The sequence below is a fragment of the Heterocephalus glaber genome, unplaced genomic scaffold (genome assembly GCF_053883595.1).
Source record: "Heterocephalus glaber isolate CG9 unplaced genomic scaffold, H.glaber_assembly_v1.0 deba00001447, whole genome shotgun sequence".
Taxonomy (NCBI): domain Eukaryota; kingdom Metazoa; phylum Chordata; class Mammalia; order Rodentia; family Bathyergidae; genus Heterocephalus; species Heterocephalus glaber.
In genome coordinates, this window is record NW_028258299.1 from 5,118,722 (window position 1) to 5,138,391 (window position 19,670).

Here is a 19,670-nt window from a genome sequence, read left to right on the forward strand (position 1 = left end):
TCAAAATAAATAATCCAAGAGTTTACATTTACAAGTAGGTCCATATAAAATAGACCATATAGGGCCAGGGATTTAGCTCAGTGGTTCCGCCACCTGCCTGGCAAATGCAAGGTCCCAAGTTTGATCCCCAGTACAAAAAAGAAAAAAAAAAATAGACCATAGAAAGAAGTAGAAGTTTGAATATTTTAAATTTCCATATTGCCTGGGGAAATGGGAAATACACTAGCCACTAACCATTCAGGTTTATTCTACATTGTAAATTCCTAATACAGTTTTAGTCACTGCTATACACTAAGAAAACAATAAATACTTTGCACACAAAATGTATGTTTTCTAAATTTATTACTTAACCCAACCAATTCAAATCTTCTACTTCTCTAAGGTAATAGAACATTAACTTCTCATAAGACTTTTTCATTCACTTCACTTTTCATTAACGAAGTGTCTACAGCGAACCTCTCTCGAGCCAGTACAACAAGGAAGCACAAAAACTAAAACAGCAGGAAACTCACCCACTGATCACAAAACACGCACACAGTACGCAAGTACACAATCCTTCAGGGGCTAAATGTAAGGGTGCACATAACACAGTCTGAGCCAGCTTGGGCCAGCAAGACAGGATGAATATGAAATGATAGGAAGGAAGCTTCTGGTGAAAATAAAAACTCGTAAGACCAAAAAACACTGGCAGTGCTAACTGAAACCTTCCAAAGCAACTTGCCACAAAGGACCGTCGACAAAAATATCTGCAATTATTTCTGTATAGAATTTTGTTCTACAGAATCCTTAGAGGGTTTGGAATAAGAATGAAGTGCCAAAAATAGACATTTAATTAAATACAGTAAAATCTTCATTATTCAAAACTGAACTGATTAGCACAGTTACAAAGCAGAATTTTTTTTTTTTTTTTTGGTACCGGGGATCGAACTCGGGTCCCTGTGCCTGCAGAGCAGGCGGCGAAACCACTGAGCTAAATCCCCAGCCCCTCGAAGCACAATTTTTATAAAGCCTCTATACAAACGTCTGGAGACGTGTGTACCAAAGACTGTCCTTGAATGTACACACAATGTGCATAAACTTACAGACACTGCACCTATCATGTTAGCAGTATCTAAATTGCAGTTTCCTCATCTGTTAAACAATCGCAAAATTGGTTCTATCATTATATGTTCATAATAAAGATCCTTCCCTCCCTCCCGGAACAGGGTTTCACTAGGTGGCCTAGGCTAGACTTGAACTAATGTTCCTCCTGCCTCAGTCTCCTGAGAGCTGAGATTACAGGTATGAGCCACCATGGCTAAGAGCCTTTTCTAAAACAAAAAAACAAAACTCAAGCTACTTATTAAATCAGTGAGGAAGTATACAAGTGACAAGTGCATTTTTGGGGAATGTGATAAAACAGTTACTTAGAAGAGCGTATCCTCAGCAAGATCACTCAACCCCAACATCAAGAGACTATCATAACATTATGTAATACCCCAAATCCTAATAGGGCAGGAATACAAATCAACCACATCATGCTGATAACTGTGTCTGTTTCCTCAATAGCAAACTGTATAGAACTCTGTAGTAAAAAGATCCCTAAATTGGGAATATGGATTTTTTTTTCCTATGTTACAAGCTTTTTGGATTGTTGGCATTCGACAAGTCATCTGGCCTTGGGTTCTTCTCTATTTAAAGATTAAACAGATGATCTTCTGAAGCTCTCCCAACTATACTGACCTCTCAAGAAAAAAGGTACACTGGGGAGGAGGGGGGGCTTAAATTACACTGGTTAAGCATTAGAACTGCACAGCCTCATGCTCAATGTCCTATATAAACATATGTAACCATGTAGACTATTAGAGCAGAAACTGATTCATAAATATTCAAATATTATTACTTCTTCCAACTTACTGAATTGGCCTTAGTAGCTATACATACAGGAATTCTTTCATGTGACTTCAAAATACACTAATTTTCCACTACAGCCCTTAAGAAATATTCAAAGGCCAAAATGAAGTGTCAAGGGCCGAGGATTTAGCTCAGTGGTGCTGCCACCTGCCTCACAAGCAATGAGCAACTATGGTGATGTATCACGCAACAAATGAGTACTGTTAGGCTCATTTATGTCCTTTCACTTTTGATTTCTTACAGATTATTATTTTCAAAACTTAACTTTGTTTTATAATCATGTGACACATTAAATGATCCCAAAGTAAACAAGTTCACCCAGAAAAAGTCCAGGTTCTTCTCTGTCCTTCCAAGCACTCTCAAATGCACAGTGAGGTCCAGTAAAGAAGGCTAAGTGCACAGCTTCTAGATTCACATCTCAACTGCGTGACCTGGGACTGTGACTTCACTTGTCTAAATCTGTTTTCTTGTGTCTACGAAGGTGACAATAACACAGTCCTCTGAGGGATGTGGACAGGATTCAATAAAACCATGCACAGGCAGTGTCACTCTGTGGGGTCTCAGGAAGACCTCGATGTGCTCTCCACAAATCTGCAGTGCAGGCCCAGATGAGGAACTGGACCTGGACGACCGAGTCACGACCTGCAGTCACGGACCCGAGGGCCATGACCACAACTCATCTTCCAGCAACACGGCCTAGTGCTCACTCCAGAGACTGCTGGGTGCACCATACCCCATGCATATCACTCTTCCCTAGGGCCAGACAAGGGCAAAGAGCTGTCTTCCTGCCCAGAGCAACCTGCAGAGACTCACTGTGTTCAGCGCATTGAGGGTGGTGTCATCACGAGACGCAGCGACACAGCCGTCCTCCGTGGAGCCGCCATCACACATCCCTGCAAATGCTGCCATGCTCCTTTGGAAGAAAGGGAGTTTTTCCTTCATCAGCACACAGGAGAGTCAGTACAGAGATTTTACCCCTCAATTTTCAAAGTACATTTCAGCCCAGACACAATCCAGTCCTACTTGCATATGAACAAGGGCCCTTAGTACTGGCTCTGCTCCTGCAACCCTTCACTCCTCCGGAAGTAGAAAAATTGCTTTAGGTTGGATCCATCTACTACTGCTTCCCTTGCTTTCATAGTACTAAGGTTCAGATTTCAGCGCATTTGCTACCATACTCTTCTAGATTACCATCTTTTGAAAGAAATCTCAGCTAGTTGTAGCCACACATGCCTGTCATCTCAGCACTCTGGAAGGCTGAGGGAGGAAGATCACAAGTTCAAACCCAGCCTAGGTAACTTAGTGAGACACTGTATCAAAATAAAAAATTAAAGGTTTGGAGATATAGCTCAGTGTGAAGGCCCTGGAATCAATCTCCAGGACTACCAAAAAATTAAAATAAAATAAAAGTTTAAAAATGCCTCCATATGGTTAACTGCTATGTGTTAATGAAAAAATTGAAAGAGTCTCTAGAAAAATATGTGAAATTACCTCCTCTGAGATTTAATTCCTCTCACCTATACATCAACATCCTTTAGGTGAACTGAAAGCAAAATGTCTACAGACAGTCACTCATTCCATGTGCACATCCTCCTCTCTCCGCACAGTAACACCATGTACAGCACTGCTGGCTGCGGCCAGCCAGAGTGAGAATCCAGATGCCTGGAGCCTTTCTTGAGTTTTTTTCTGCTGCACACTGCCAGTGTTGCAGTAAATTCCAAAATCACTGCAGACAAAAATGTCTGCCTATGCTATGATGGATTGGGCAGGATATAAAACTTCTCTTTTGCATGTTTGGCATTTGCATATTACCAAGTTCTATAAGAAATTACAGGTGAATGTCTTCATGCAGGTAAGCCACAAAAACGTCCAGTTCGGATTGGACAGTAGCAAACAGCCATGAGGGAGAGTGAACATGGAAATCGAAGTGGTGCTGTAAGACAGGGTGAACAACTCCATTACTCAGCTGGAGTGAGAGGAGCTGCTGATCACATGTCTGACTTAAGATATTTTCCTTCTGAAGAGTTTTAAAATCTGATGTAGAGCAAATACCAGGAAGAACAAAAGGACTTTACCATGGTAAACCATTTTTATAGGGTAAGAAGACAGGGCCCTGGTTACAGAGGGCACAGAGAAACTTAAATAAAATTCCAGGGAAAAGGAGAAAGTTTATTGCCAGTCAGTTCAGACAGCCTAACTGAGAAGGAGGATGGGGCTGGTTTCTATTACCTTGCTGCCCTCAAGTACATAAGGAGGTCACAGTCATTCACTCCAGGCATCCAGACCAACTCCTCATGCTGGGTCACAGTATCCCCATCTGGAGAAGGAAATGGCTGCAAATCTGGAAGTTTGGCCTGTAAGACAGGGATGAAGAAGTCATAATGGAGGCATAAACCAAAAAGCACTGTCTCAGTAGGCAATGCTTGGACACAGATGCAATGGTTTACTAAGGCTCTCTTTAGTCAGCAGAAAGGTAACAGGAAAACTGTGGGCATTTAGCCTGGCCTATCCCACAGGTCAGGACCAGTTCACCATAGAAGGGGTCACAACAGACTGCTTCATTGCCATTTAGGGAGCAGCAGGCAGTGTCAGAGAAAACCTACACCATGATCCACAGACTGTATCTGAAATTGACATGTGTAAATAAAATAAACAAAACCAGAAACACCTGCAGAGATAACCGCTGCTTGATAAAGAAGCAACACACAGGGGCCAGGGATTTAGCTCAGTGGTTCCGCCGCCTACCTCGCAAGTACAAGGTCCCGAGTTCGATCCCCGTTACCCCCCCAAAAGTCAACACACATATACATTTCCTATGTAACAGATTTACATAGAAAACACACACAAATAACAAATCTTCACCTAAGGATTATTTGTTTAAAAAATGTAAATGAACTATCCTATGATATTAGTATTACTCAAGAGCATGAGTAGCAATATCAACCTTAGTCAACATAAAAAATGAACTACTTAAGTGGAAAACATAGGAGACTGGAGCTGTGGTGCTAGAAACAGATCCATCTGTGGGGAATTGGGGGGATTAAGGAGGCTTCAGGGATAACACAAATGTTCTGTGTCTTAGCATGAATCACCACCATAAGCTGAACAACACACCAAGAACAATTTGCCATACTTAAAGTATACATCAACAAGCTACAGAGTATTTAGCAACAATACTCAACAACCAAATTTCAAAGTCATCGATTAAAACATGTCCAGCATTTTCTCACACTCACTCAGCTGGTACACAGCAAGCGTGAGCTTCTCTACCATGACTTCCACCATCACTGGACCTACATGAGAAAACAAGGCCTCCCCGTCAACATAAGTGAGGGGGAGCTGCGTGTTTAGCTTTCACTGTCTGAACTCCCCAACTTGCACCAGTCACACTGCAAGCACTTAGTAGCCATGGGTGGCAGTGGCTCCTCACAGAATGTGCAAGTGCTCTGGAGTGAAGTACCCAACAGTGAAAAAAGAAAGAGCTGCTGCATCCAGCCAACACTAGGCAGGAATGGAAAACAGTGTATGTACAGCTCCAGTGTTTTTCCAGTCCAGAAATCTTCTCTTTTATGTGAAAGCTCAGTTTCAAATGTCCAATATTCAAGTTTTTAAGAAAAGTGTGTGGCAAAACACAACGTGAGCAGGCCCTGTGATTCTCAAGCCAGGAGCTGTCTTTGATGCTCTAATGTGTGTGCATCTCTGACTTTCTCCAAATTAGGATGCTGTCCTTTGACATAGCATTGACTTTTGTAACATTTAATTTAGTTCGGCTTAACATACAGTGAAGATATTGGGGTAAAAATGAAAATACAACAGATGTTGGTATCAAAAGGTCTTTGACATTAGTGCTAAGCTCTCTTTCCTCAGAACCAAGTACAGTCAATGGCTGTTTGTTATGCTAATTAAACAGTAATCTTGTTAGGGAGCAGGACACAGGACCAACCACCCCCCTAAAAATGGACTAGACAGAAAATTAGTGCATACAGAAGAAGAAATGGCAATGGCTTAAATCACAGGAAATGACGGTCAGCCTTGCTGACAAGAGAAATGGAAGTTAAAGATACATGCCATCTGTCATCTTTCACAATGATTATGGAGGGCAATGTGGCAAAATCCTCAAAATGCAAACACACTTGCCCTGCAGCCCTGCCACACCCTCTGGTAACCTAAAGAGAACAGGCAGAAGTGCAAACAACCTGCGTGATCTTCACCACCTTCACCACCGCAGGACAGGTAACAGCGACTGACTGGAAGCAACACAGATAACCAGAGACAGGGTCAGGAAACCATGATTCCACCCCACACAGAAGAAGGGAATGAGAAGGAGTGCTTGATGCTGGCATGGAGGAAATAGAAGGACAGAATGTTGAAATAAAAAGGAAAGGTGGGGGGGGAGTGCGTATATTACACTACCATTCATCTAAAAAAGGGAAAGGGAGTAAAAATAAGTTTAAAGAATAACAATCTTGGGCCGGGGATTTAGCTCAGTGGTTCCGGTGCCTGCCGCACAAGTGGAAGGACCCAAGTTCGATCCCCAGTATCAAGAAAAAAAAATAACAATCTCATAAAAACTCTAAAGCAAAAAATAATAATAGTGTTTTGTTTTGTTGAGACAGGGTCTCGTTATGTAGTTCAGGGTGGCCTTGAACTCATGTAGCCTGGGCTGGCCTTGACCTCTCGACAATCCTCCTGCCTCAGGCTCCCTAGTGTTGGGATTATAGGCATGAGCCTCTTCGCCCAGCTAGTGCCTATGTATTGAATTGCTTCCATTCTAGGAACAACTTCAAGTAACTTAAATGCATTAATTTGCTTATATGGTCCTAGTTGGAGATAGTCTAAAGACAACCCTAGCACCAAAAAATAAACAATAACATCTCCATTCAATCCCTAGCACACACAAAAGTTTCATGTTGCTTATAGTAGTGTCAGATAGCCTGTCGTGTGTGTGTGTGTGTGTGTGTGTGTGTGTATGTGTATGTGCAAGAGAGAGGAGAGAGAAGCAAATTACTATATTGGTGTCATTAAAAATGAGATTTAAGACCCGACAGAGATACAGATATAGATGACAGAGCAGTAAGATATAGATGACAGAGCAGATATAGATGACAGAGCAGTAAGATATAGATGACAGAGATACAGATATAGATGACAGAGCTAGAAAGCCCGATGTGCTGGCACATGCCTGTAATTTCAGTACTCAGGAGGCTGAGGCAGGAGGACTGCTATGAGTTCAAACCAAGCAAGGGCTACATATTGAAACCCTGTCTCAAAAAACAAACAAACAAACAAACAAATATGTGTGTGTGTGTGTGTGTGTGTGTGTGTATATATATATATATATATGCTAGATAAAATTTCGAGTTGAATTCGAAATATCAGTATGAACTCACACTGCATTTTATCTAGGGCAGGGGTATATTATATTTCCTACTTCTGTTGACTGAAATGGCCTAGTAATAGTAACCAACCCAGTAAGAATGAAAACTTTCCCATCCAGTCCAATAGTAAACATGGAATAAGTTTCATTCATTCAGTAAATCAATGAAGAGATGACAGAATGAGATTACTATTACTTTGAAATTCTGATAAAATAACAGAACTATCAATCAATGGTTGCTAATTATCATTAAAAGAGATATATGTGCCCTTTAGAGTAAATACACACCACTACCCATGAAGTATTCTGTGGGAGGCAGGGTACCAAACCAGAATGTGACTGAACTTAATAGATTTAATTACTATTAGGAAATGTAAAAGACAAACTGGGCATGATGGTGTGTGTCTGTATTCCTAGATACTTGGGAGACCAAGGCAGAAGGATCATTTGAGCCCAAGATTTCAAGTTCATCCTGGATCACATAGTAAGACCTTGTCTCAAAAACGAGGAGGGCCAGAAGGAGGGTGGAAGGCAGGGAGGGAGGAAGGGTGGCAGGTAGGCAGGCAGAGAAAATGCAAAACACAAGGAACAAGCTGGGCATGCTGGTGATGGCTTATGCCTGTAATCCTAGCACTCTGAAAGGCTGAGGCAGGCTGATGGAAAGTTTGAGCCCAGCTCAGGCAACTCAGAGAATTAGTGAGACCTTGTCTTGAAATGAAAAAATGTTTAAAGGGCTGGGGATATAGCTCAGTGCTAAGGTCCTAGGTTCAATCACCAACACTGCTTAAAAAAAGGTTTAATAGGACAAAAAGATGCAATCACCCAGGCATAGTGGCACACACCTGTAATCTCTAAGAGCCCAAGGCAAAAGGATTCCAAATCTGAGGCAACAAGGAAGACCCTGTCTTAAAACTTTTTGTAAAAGGCTGGAGACATAGCTCAGTGGGAGAGGGCTTGCCTCAAATATGCAAGGCTCTGGCTCCATTCCCCAGTACTGCACACACACCCACAGGAAAATGCTATCAGCCATATCTGGACTACAGGTTATGTATGCCACAGGACAAAACTCTCGGCTTCTTTAATACATACACTGAGGCAAGGGAAAGGAGAGAGAAACCTGTGATTCAAAGAGATTTAACAACAGACAGGTCAACAGACTTCAATAAATATCTCTTAGGTAGATTTTAATTTGAACTATTTAAAAAGAGAGAGGGAAAGTTGGATACAACAGACATCTGAATATTAAGAAACTGTTAATCTTTATCTGGTGTGATATACTGTGATCGTATATTCAAAGAAAAAGAAAGCCCTTCTTGGAATATCTGTAATTAAAATGAAATTCGTGTGATTCATTTTGAAATCATGGTGCAAAGGCATGTAAGGAAGAATAAATGAAAAAAATCTGACTATGACTTGATATTTGTGAGAGCTGAGTGATGACAAGAAGGGCTTTATTTTACAATTTTTCCCTGATTTTATATATGTTAATATCTTCCCTAAATAAAATCATTAAGAATTTTAAGAAAGTAGATGGGTGCTCCAAAACCTTCCTTTCTTAAAATAAAGCATATAAACATATTTTCTTTTCTTGGGGGGGAGGGGGGGATTGAACTTGGGACCTTGTGCTTGTGAGGACTGAACTTGGGACCTTGCACTTGTGAGGCAGGCAGCAGAACCACTGAGCTAAATCCCTGGGCCATAAACGTATTTTCTAATGCTAAGTATCTGGTTTAAAAGTATACAAAAATCTAAGCATAGTAAATCTGATCCTTTCCTAGAAATGTAAGAATATTTTTACTTAGGAGTCATTTTTTCTGTTGTAGCAAGAAACAAATCTATAAAACAGAAGTCAGGTACAAAGGTATCTGGACGTTGAAACACAATGGTAGGGAAAAGAAGCTAGCAAGTATAGTGCAGTCCAGATGTGCTGGTCAGGGCCAGCTCACCAAGCCCAAGAAGGCTGCAAAGTGGCAAGGTAGACAACACAGGGTGCCTCCCTACAGTTTCGTCCTGCCTGTCTCAGCTGAACTCCATTTCTGAGATGAGAATGACTAACAGAAATTATATGCTTCTAATGGTTTCTGGCATTTTGGTTTTAATATACCTTCATTTAAAATTTTTTTCTCATTACACAGTTGAACTAGGTTCTTTAAAAATGTGAATAGCAGTGCTTGCTTCGGCAGCACATATACTAAAAATGTGAATAGCATACAAAAAATGCTCAGAATCTAAACAGAAAAATGAAGAACTAGGAGGCACCTGAAGCCACTATGCCCTTATAAGCATCACTGCTGCCTGTACCTGATGTGTCTACTTGGGACAGGCATCATTGCTGTCCATGCTGATCACACTAACCCCGCTTTCCTCAGGGCTTCAAAATGGGCACAGGACCCAATCCACAGAGATGGAGACTACTGGAGACTTTCTGGGGAAACTGTCCTAGCTCCTGAAGGGAAAAGAAGGAAGGATCTTCTTCTCAAAACTTGCTATACTTAATTTACCGTAAGACCCATTACTACTTTATGTGCTTACAAAAGGACAAATGGGGTCAATGAACTATAATCACACCAAAGAACACAGAGTGAAGCCCAAATGCAGAGATAAAATCTGAATCTAAAAAAGCATCTCAGAATCAGCGAAATGCAGCTAGCAGCCTTCACGTGAAGCCAGCCCTTGGAGGGCAGGCGGCATCAAGGGAATCTCTGAAAAGCCCAGTGAGACTGGGCTGACCTGACAGGACAGCCAGTTGTGAGATGTGAACCACCACACTGAGCCAGAGGATGCCAGTCAAAGCTTCCTGACTAAAATAAGGATCAAAACAGAGGAGTCTCAGTAAACTGAGCAAAACATAAAAGGGCACAGGTCACAACACAAGGTTCCAACTGGAAAGTACTAACCATTCTGACTCTTCTGAAGGAAAACCTGGATGTTTTGTTTGGTTTTGGTCTGGTTTTCTTGAGACCAGAGTTTTGCTATTTAGCTCAGGTTGGCCTCAAACTCACAACAATCCCCCTGGCCTCAGCCTCCCAAGTGCTGAGATTACGGGTATGCACCACCACTCCAAGCAGGATAAGCTGTTTTCTAAAGATAAATCTTTTTATTTTTCTCAGGGCTGGGCTTGAACCCAAGGCCCCATGCATGTAACTCAGGCAATCTACCACTGAGCTACATCCCCAGCCTAAAAATCCTTTAAAATAAATGTATGTGGTAACTAAATGTCCATCAGTGGGTGAATAGAAAAGCAAACCATGATACAGAAACACAATGAATTATTCAGACTTTAAAAGGAAGGAAATTCTGACACATGCTACAATGCATGAGGACATTGTGCCTGTCAGTAAGCCAGCCACAAACAGCTAAGTTGTCTGGGGTAGAGCAGCCCAACATTCGGAGAAAGGAAGCAAACAGTGGGGCTGGAGCAGAAGGGGGCAGGGAATTCCTGCCTATGGACAGAGCTGCAGTTTCACACAATAAAGACTTGTGGAGGTGGAATGTGGTGATAGTTGCACAACAGTAATATACCTTATGTCACTGAACTGTATGTTTAAAAATGGTTATAACAGCAAATTTTATGTTGCGTATATTTTACAATTTGTTTAAAGTATATGGTTATCTGAAAAAAATATATATATAAAATTCTGTATAGCAATAACAACAGTTCTAAGATGCTGCCCAACAGAATAAAAGGCTAACAGAAAAATAAGAAATAAAAATGTATTAAAGACGCTACTAAGGTTTACCTGATGGCTAGGACCAACGCGAATTTCCCCCTGAGTACTGTTCAGCCTCCTGTCGTGAAAAGAACAGATTAGGTTAGCATAATGTAGTTCTGACATAAATAATCACACATTTTTCAGGAAAGTGATTCACTTCAAATAAGCAAGGGACAACTCAAAGGGAATTAATGACGTTGCCTCATACGTGTTCAGCAACCTCTACTCACCTCCCTGACTCTCCTTCCTTCTCCGTGCTGACGGCCTCGCATCCCGGGATCCTCCCACACCTGTCCCCGCTGCCCGGCAGGGCCAGCCACTCCCACACAGCAAGCAGCCCTTCAGGGAGGCCACCCTCTCCACTTCCATGTCCAACCGGCCACGGACGATGTTCACCAGACACACACAAGGTGACCGGCGTTCCTAGGACGCACACTGGACCGTGCCTCAGTCATTCATCCACTCAAACCCCATTTGATTTCTTACCTACTCTAACTCTAAGTCAGGAGCCGTCCGGGATGTTAGTGATAAAGCAAAGAACAAAACAGCACCCTGCCTCTTAGAACTTATATTCTAATTAGGGAAAAAGAAATCACAGATCAGGGCGGGGGATTTAGCTCAGTGGTTTCGCAGCCTGCTGTGCAAGCACAAGGACCTGAATTCGATCCCCGGTACCAAAACAAGAAAAGAAAAGAAAAGAAAAGAGAAGAAGGAAGGAAGAAAGAAGGAAAGAAACCACAGATCAGATGATGATGAGTCCCAATAGATTAAGTCAATGGTAGATGATATTTTTTTTGGTACCAGGGATCGAACTCGGGACCTTGCGCTTGAGAAGCAGGCGGTGGAACCACTGAGCTAAATCCCCAGCCCGATGGTTGATGATTTAAAGCTAAGTATTTTTTCAGCACTGGTGGGGATGACAACCTTTTTATAACCCTTTCTACAGGACAATGAAAAGAAGTTCTATTAATAAACGGAAATGTGAACACAGAAGAGGAGAAGCGAGGGAAGGCACCCAGCAGGGGTGTGGGGTACCCCCGTGGCCTGTCCCACACTTGTCACACTGGCGAGACTCGCTCCCTTGCTCCAAATGCAAACCAGCCAGGCTCCCCTGAAAAGCCACCATTTCCAGAGGCCTTCCTCCTGCCCTCTCTGCCACTTACCACCTCCCCAGAGTGAGATCTCTTCCTCATTCGTTTCGTCATGACTACTCGCTGAATGTCTTTTTTTGGTCCAAGGCCTTGTATAGGACACTGAGTAGACGCAGAAATCCTGCTCTCCACGGGGCCCTAGCAGCTGCAATCCAACTATCTGCGGACCACCTCAGGAAGACCTTTCTCGTGCCCAGGGCTAAGCCACTGCCGCCTTATCCGCTCCACTGAACTTTAGCGGTGCCAAGGAAAAGGCTTTCAAACAACTGACTGTTGCCTTGGACTGAGATGAAGAACACAATAGCACAAAAGACCCGAGAGGAGGGAAGGGCTCTGGTTTTCCTCCTGTAGATCTAATCAGCACCCCCATTATGTTTCAAGTCGTTAAAATGAATTTTGAAAAACCACTCTTTCCTTTAGGACCCGTGGGTCTAAGTTTTCCTCTGCAAGAGCTGTTTTGGCAAAGGTGGGCAGCAGATATGACAGAGAAGGAGAGGAGAGTAACAAAGAGCAGAGACAACATGTGGTGCAGTCCCTTAACCTTAAGAAACTCCCGAGGGAAGGGAGGGTTAGCTCAGTGGTTCCACTGCCTGCCTCGAAAGGTTCCGAGTTCGATCCCCAGCACCAAAAAAAAGAGAGAGAGAGAGAGAAAGAAACTCACAGAGGAGGTGGCATCCATCTCCTACATACCAGAATGGGAATTACTATACTCATGAACCCAAAACATTTCAGGAGGAACAGTACAAGAACACTAAAGGGAGTTCTGAAAATTAAGCAGGCTTTATGCAGAGACCATCCCAGAAGTAGCACAGTTCTAAAGAGACTCTGAGGATGACAAGAGCCCCAACAGCCAGGCCAAGGAGGACTTCCCAAGTGGGAGTAACCCTGCTGAGGTGGCAGGCTGAGAGGGGACCTCACAGAAGAACTGGTACAAAGACCAGGCTTGTTTTCTTTGGTAGCAGAATGGCAAGTGGCAAATGGACAGCACTAGTAGGCTAGGCGCTGCTTCTCGAGGTAGGCAGAATCAAATCAGCTGGAGGCTATTCCAATCATGAGTACTTTCTAGAAAGCAAGCAGGGTTAACCACTATTCTCTTCCAACATGTCCACTTCTGTCTCTTAACTAGCTGCCCAAAGTTCTGGCCTTTATTTCCAAATACTTTCCAATGCTTGCCTGTCTACAAGAAGGTCTAGCCAAAACGTATCACTTCAGGGAGCTCCAGCCACCCCCCAGGAACTGCACCTACACAGCTCAACCTTCACATTCTTGTAGGGCTGTATAATTTTAGCCTCCTCACTTGGCTGGTTATGAAACCTTTCCACATCACTGCTATATACACTGTTAAAATAATGTGCCATGGGCCAGGGATTTAGCTCAGTGGTTTCGTTGCCTACTGCACAAGGGCAAGGACCCAAGTTCGATCCCCAGCACCAAAAAAATAATGTGCCATGATAACAAAACCAACCACCGAATACCTCAAATAGAACTATTCATATCCCACTTATTTCTGTTAATAGAAGGCAAATAATTAATACACTAGCCAAGTGTGGTGGTGCACATCTGTAATCCCAGCACTCATGAGGCTGAGGCAAAGAGGACTGAAGCAAATTTGAGGCCAGTCTGGGCTCCATAGTGAGCTCAAGGCCAGCCTGAATTTCATAGCGAGACCCTATCTCAAAAAAAAAAAATTAATACACTAACAATGATACAAGTGAGAATCCCTCCAAAATTTGGGAGGGTGTGGTAAGATCCTAAGTTAGAAACTGTCTCTTTTTAAGTTTATATCAAGGAAAAGTACTAATAAAATAGTAGGTTATAAACCATAAAATAAGATAAGGAACCTTCTTAAAAAGTTATTTTTAAATCAGCCTCTCTAACAAAAGTATTTCTTTTTTAAAAAAAAGTATTTTTAGACCATATGCAACTTTTAAATAGGATTTCCAAACAAGGGATACCACAAACTCATTGCTGAGTAGCTTTAGGATTGAAAGTGCAGACAGTGGCATTAGGCTACCATAGCCAAGAACCACAGAATATAGAATAAATGCTAGAAATACTTTTTTTAGGTCAAAGATAATAAAAAGGCTAGATGTGGTGGCACATCCCTGTAATTCAAAGATAGCCTGACATAATACAGTGAGACTGTCTCCAAACGGAAAAAAAAAGAATATAAAGAGATAATAATAAAAAGATACAGAAAACAGAATTAGAAAAAGTTGGATGCATCTGGCAAAATAAGTAAATGAAAGTCTGCCTGAATATAAACTAAAGAGGAAAGACAAGAAACTTGGAGGGAAACCTGGCCGCATCTGGCTCTATCCAAAATGAATGGGACAATCGCATGGTCCCACCCGTCAGATGTTCTTCACTTGCTGCTGTACCCTTAGGCCAGGGTCAAAGCCCCTGCTTAGCCTGCAAGAGGTGAAGAGAGGGAGGGAGAGAGGGAGGGAAGCAGGCGGAGAGGAAGAGAGCCAGGGAGAGAGGGAGGCAGGGAGGTGGGCAAGCAGGGTGACTTTGCTCCAATTTGGACATCTCTCCACCCTGGAGCTGCAAGCTTCTAAAGAATTTCTTCCAGAATCTGAGTTCATGACTGCTGCTCTCTATGCATCTAGGATGTATTAAAAGTTCCTTGGCTGCATGAGTACTTCCAGACTATTAATGTAGATGTGACAGAAAGTAATTCTTAAACACAGTATAATGCTGGGCATGGTGGTGCACACATGTAACACTGGCACTTGGGAGGCTGAGGCAGGAGGTTTGCACCACGTGCTCGAGGCCAGCTTGGGCTACATAATGAGGTCAAAGCCAGCCTAAACTACATGGTGAAACTCTATCTCAAAGAAGAAAAAAAAAATCAACAGCTTGTACTAAACTAAATTCTTAGTCGTCATATGATGAAACTAGTACGCTTTCTCTCAACATGGCAACTCTCAAACCTTTAGGTCTCAGGACTCTTTTATACTCTAAATTACCAAGCATACCAAGGATTTATGTTTTGGAGAATTTTCAAAATATTTATTAATTTAAAAATAGCAACAAGCCCATTACATTATACCAGGGATAACACACCTTTATAAAATGTATACTCACAACAACAGTGAAGTTAGCCATGGTGGCCCACGCCTGTAACCCCAGCAAACTGGAAAGCTGAGAAGGAGGTTTCCAAGTTTGAGCCCAGCATGGGCAAATTAGGCAGACCCTATCTCAAAATAAAAAGTGGGCTGGGGATATATTTCAATGTGAAGGCCTGGGCTCAAAAAGAAAATAAAAAGAGAAAACAGACATTGTTTTTAAGATTTTGCAAATATCTCATAAATATCTGACTTAACAAAGGTCACATGGATTCTTATACCTGCTGCTACATTCAATTTGTTGCAAAATGTTGTTTTAGTTAAAGCACATGAAGAAAATATGCCTACGCCTCACACAGCTCTGTAATGGGACAAAGGGAGACTCCTTAACAGCCTTTGATACTACACCGAGACATAACCAGAGATAAGTTTCTTAAAGGCTTGTAAGCAATGTGAATCTAAACCCTTAACAATAATCATCTGGCCTCTTTACACCAAGTCCATGGTTTGTTTTGACCTAAGGATGGACCTTCTACTCGGACACGATTCTGTGATGTCACACATTGGTAATATGGAAAATGCTGGTTCACCAAGGTTTGCAGACCTTCCAAACATTGACAAAGTTCATGATACAGTATTTTTAAAAAATCACACTCAGGGCCAGGGATTTAGCTCAGTGGTTCTGCCACCTGCCTCGCAAGCACAAGGACCTGAGTTCGAGCCCCGGTACCAAAACATAAAAATAAAAATAAAAATAGCACTCAGTAATATTACCACCCAGCTCATAAGAAAAACGTTCAAGCATAGAGAAGCCATCAGGCTCAGAGTGGTGAGGACAGGTTTTGAAGATGTGTAATTCTGACTTTAATTCCAAGTCCTAGCATGGGCAAACACTGGCAGCTGGTTTGCCTTGACCTCAGGGGCTCACTTCACTCATCTAGAAAGCAGGGCTGGGTCCCCAGGTCTACATGACAGCATGCCTGTCCCATTCTCTCAAACAGGAGCCACACTCCAAGGAAACAAGGGCTCCACAAAAACAGCTGCTGCTCATCACCCCAGACTTCTCAAGATGACAATCTTCTCTGCTCTGCAGCGGGACATCTGCATTCCTTCCCATTTTGTCAACAAAGTATTACGAAGACATGAAGTCAAGGGTTGGATTTAATAAAAATTTAACACTAAGGTCCACGAAACACGCTTTGAGAAAGCACTGGTATGGCACATTCTAAACCTACCCTTCAACCATTCCCAGCATTTACTATCTCCTCTAGGTGCTCCACCTCATTTCTCATTTCTAGGTGTTATTTATTCATGTTTTGATATTAACAAACATGTTAGTACATAGAAATTCAAATCTCATTCTAACCTGTGTTCAAAGCAACACATCTACAAATGAGGTTTCTGCTTGGCTGTATAATGCTGTGTAATGAACACAGTAGGGCTGAGGAACAGGCGGGCTGCTCATCAACATAAGAAGGAAAATTCAGCCGGGCATGGTGGCACGTGCCTGTAATTCCAGCACACAGGAGGCTGAGGCAAGAGGATCACTGAGAGTACACAGCCTCAACTACACTGAAAATGCAGACCAAAGGCAATGTAAATTCTAGCCAATACAAAGGAAGGATGCTACTGAATAAATTAAGAAACCAAAGAGATAAGTCATATCCCAGGGAAATGCAAGACACACACATCTTCCTTTTGGCTTCAGGGTGTTCACATTCATTTCCTAAATCCAAGTATCTTATATAATGAACACAAGCAAAGAAACACCAGCTATCACTCACTATACAGCACTTTGTATGCTTATTCCCAAGAGGCAGGCTCTCCATAGAAAAAAATAACAATTCTTATTATAAATGAATAAAACAAGTGACTGACACACTGAACATTTAGCGGCTACAACATCACAAGCTAAGGAATTCTCTGTAAGGAGCTGAAGATGCAGCTCCGCAGGGCAGTGTTTACCCCGTGAGCCTGAGGCCCTGGCTTGGAGCCCCAGTGCAGCACAACTGGTAAGTGTTTCCTTGTCTACCGCAGGATGCCCTATTAAGATAGGTGCTATCATAGGGCCAGGGAACTGAAGCTGAGAGGCTGTGCAAAGGCCCAAGCTCACACAGCTAACAAACGGAGAAACCAGGCTTCGAACACAAGGTCAGCTGAGGCTTCCGCTTAAGGTCAGAGGTCCCAATCATACTCCCCATGGCAGTGATTAAGTCACAGTGCCAAAATTATACAATTAATTACAAATATGAGAATCCCTATCCTTTTCTCTTTCAGTTCTATGTTCATTTCAAACACTGTAATTAAGACAAAACAAAAAGTTTTTTTAACAAAAGCAAAGTTTGAAAATCATGTTGAAAGAGAAAACCTATCACAGCTGAGGGCTAATGTTAATGTAACACCCTTGACATGACAAGATTATGGGCATGGAGAAGAGCCTGGTGGTTGCCCACAGTCAGGGACGAGGTGGGAGGAGCGTGAGACGGGGTGCACAGTAGAGAGCCCGGCGGGAGGATGAGCTACAGCTCGACGGCGGTGGCTGCAGCCCACAGCCGCATGTGTGATAAATGGCACACAACTACACGTACACCATGTGCTAGTGCGGGAAACTGTGTCATAGCTACACAAGACAGGACTGCTCTGTAATGTCTTTACAAGTTCCTGTGATCTGAAACTTTCAAGTTTTTACAAAGCCAAAGGAAGAAGCCAGTCGGGGCATGTTCGTCAGTCTGGCAAAAGACCAGAAAGCCAGATATAAGAAAAGCTGAATAAACAATAAACAGATCCCCCCAAAATCTACTGCAGACAACTGAACGGGTAACTGAGCACAGAGTGCCACAGTTCCTGAGCAATGACATGCAAAGAATCAGCCCCAAGTTACGTGTTTCTCTTTTCCCAAAGCTTCCCTCAGGATCTCTGTCCTGGGGCCATTGGCAACGACCTCAAGCTGTGAATCAGACTACAAGAAAGTAATGTAAAACAATCATCGCTCTCCGTACCAAAAGCAGACATTTTTCTGTTCAGTAATGTAAATAATACAGGTCTTTCAAAACAGCCAAGGCTTGGCCTCCACTACTCTACAGATCTCCATTTTGGAATATGAAAAAATTAGTCCCAGATGCCAAATTACAACAATAATGGTAAGTCACTGTGTTTATTTCTTGAGTGCCCACCCCAAAGTAGAAAGAAATTCATCGTATATGCAATCTGATACAAAAGAAGCCAGTGTAACAAAGCAGTATCCATAGCAACTACAACTTAATATTTCAGTCCTCTTCAGCTGCAGTGGATTAAATGAAATGACAAGATCTTCCCTTTGAAAAGTGACCTGTTACCATGGAAACGTTTTAGTCTAAGAAGTAAATAGGGAATGGACAGAAAGGAGCAGGGAGCCTGCAACTGAATATCAAAAAGGGAGAAGCATCTTTTAAAGGAGACGAGGAGGCCGACGGCCAGGTGCTGGGACAGCTCCTTGAGCAGTGTGTGTCAGCTGGGCACAGGGGCTGACCCCAGAAGATGATGCAGTCACTTCCCCACCCCAAGGAGAGGGGAGGTGCAGGAAGGGGCCTGGGGATACTCACTCCGAGACCCCCAAGTAGCTCTCCCTGATGATGGGGATTGCTGGAGATAGTGCTTGAGTCTACTAGAAAGGGGAGAGACAAAGCATGAGTCCAAGGAGCACAGACACCAACCAAGAAAGAGCGACGCCTTTTAGTTACCATGGGATGGTAACCCTCCCACCCCCCAGTTGGGACACTGTAGCAGTAGAGCCTGTGGCTCCTTCCTAAGGCCCTGGGGCTGACAATGCTCAAATCAGACAGATCCCTCCTCTGCAGCCAGTGTCACCTGTGAACGCAATCGTCCCTGTTCTCACCCTTCAGAGTGTAGCTACCAGAGAGTAGACAATCAGAGCTTTTCCCTATGGCGTTGAGTGAAACAGGAAGAATGACATGCTAGCAACAGAAAGAAAACTCTAGAACCCTACTTGCTAGCTCATGTAAACCACAGAAAGAGTCTATGGGTCCAAAACAAAACATACCAAATTTTAAGACAATCAAAAGCCAATGTATCGGGGCCGGGGATTTAGCTCAGTGATTCTACCGCCTGCCTCGCAAGCACAAGGTACCGAGTTTGATCCTCGGTACAAAAAAAAGCAAAAGACAATGTATCAGAATCATCTCTTGTCTGATGGATTGTGAGGCAGGAGGGAAAATGAGGATAAGAAGGAAAACTAGGACAACATGCCAGAGTTCTCAAACTTCTCCAGCATGATCACATACTGTACTTCTGAAAAACAGTCATTAACAAAACATCTTTAGAGTATGACATAGTATCTTTTAAAACCCTTGCGAGTTTTTTATTCTACTCCATGATACAATCCCATTCATTTCAAGACCAAGAAATTTTTCCCGGAACCTCAAAGAAATCCCCATGCTCGGTAAACCCTGGAGGATGCCCCACACCA

General features: G+C 42.7%; 1 protein-coding gene across 11 annotated transcripts in view; it reads right to left on the minus strand.

Moving 5' to 3' along the window:
- The window catches only part of Rere (arginine-glutamic acid dipeptide repeats), a 385,951-nt gene that overhangs the window by 113,068 nt on the left and 253,213 nt on the right, over positions 1 to 19,670 (minus strand). For 10 of the 11 annotated variants that reach the window (XM_004863671.4, XM_004863673.3, XM_004863669.3 and 7 more), the window contains 3 exons: positions 11,011 to 11,059; positions 4,123 to 4,247; positions 2,707 to 2,806 (listed from right to left, as the gene is read on the minus strand). The exons of the other annotated variant lie outside the window; for it this stretch is intronic. In XM_004863671.4, coding sequence (XP_004863728.2) covers positions 2,707 to 2,806; positions 4,123 to 4,247; positions 11,011 to 11,059 — 274 coding nt within the window. The remainder of the gene's footprint in view (positions 1 to 2,706; positions 2,807 to 4,122; positions 4,248 to 11,010; positions 11,060 to 19,670) is intronic. 11 annotated transcript variants of the gene reach the window in all.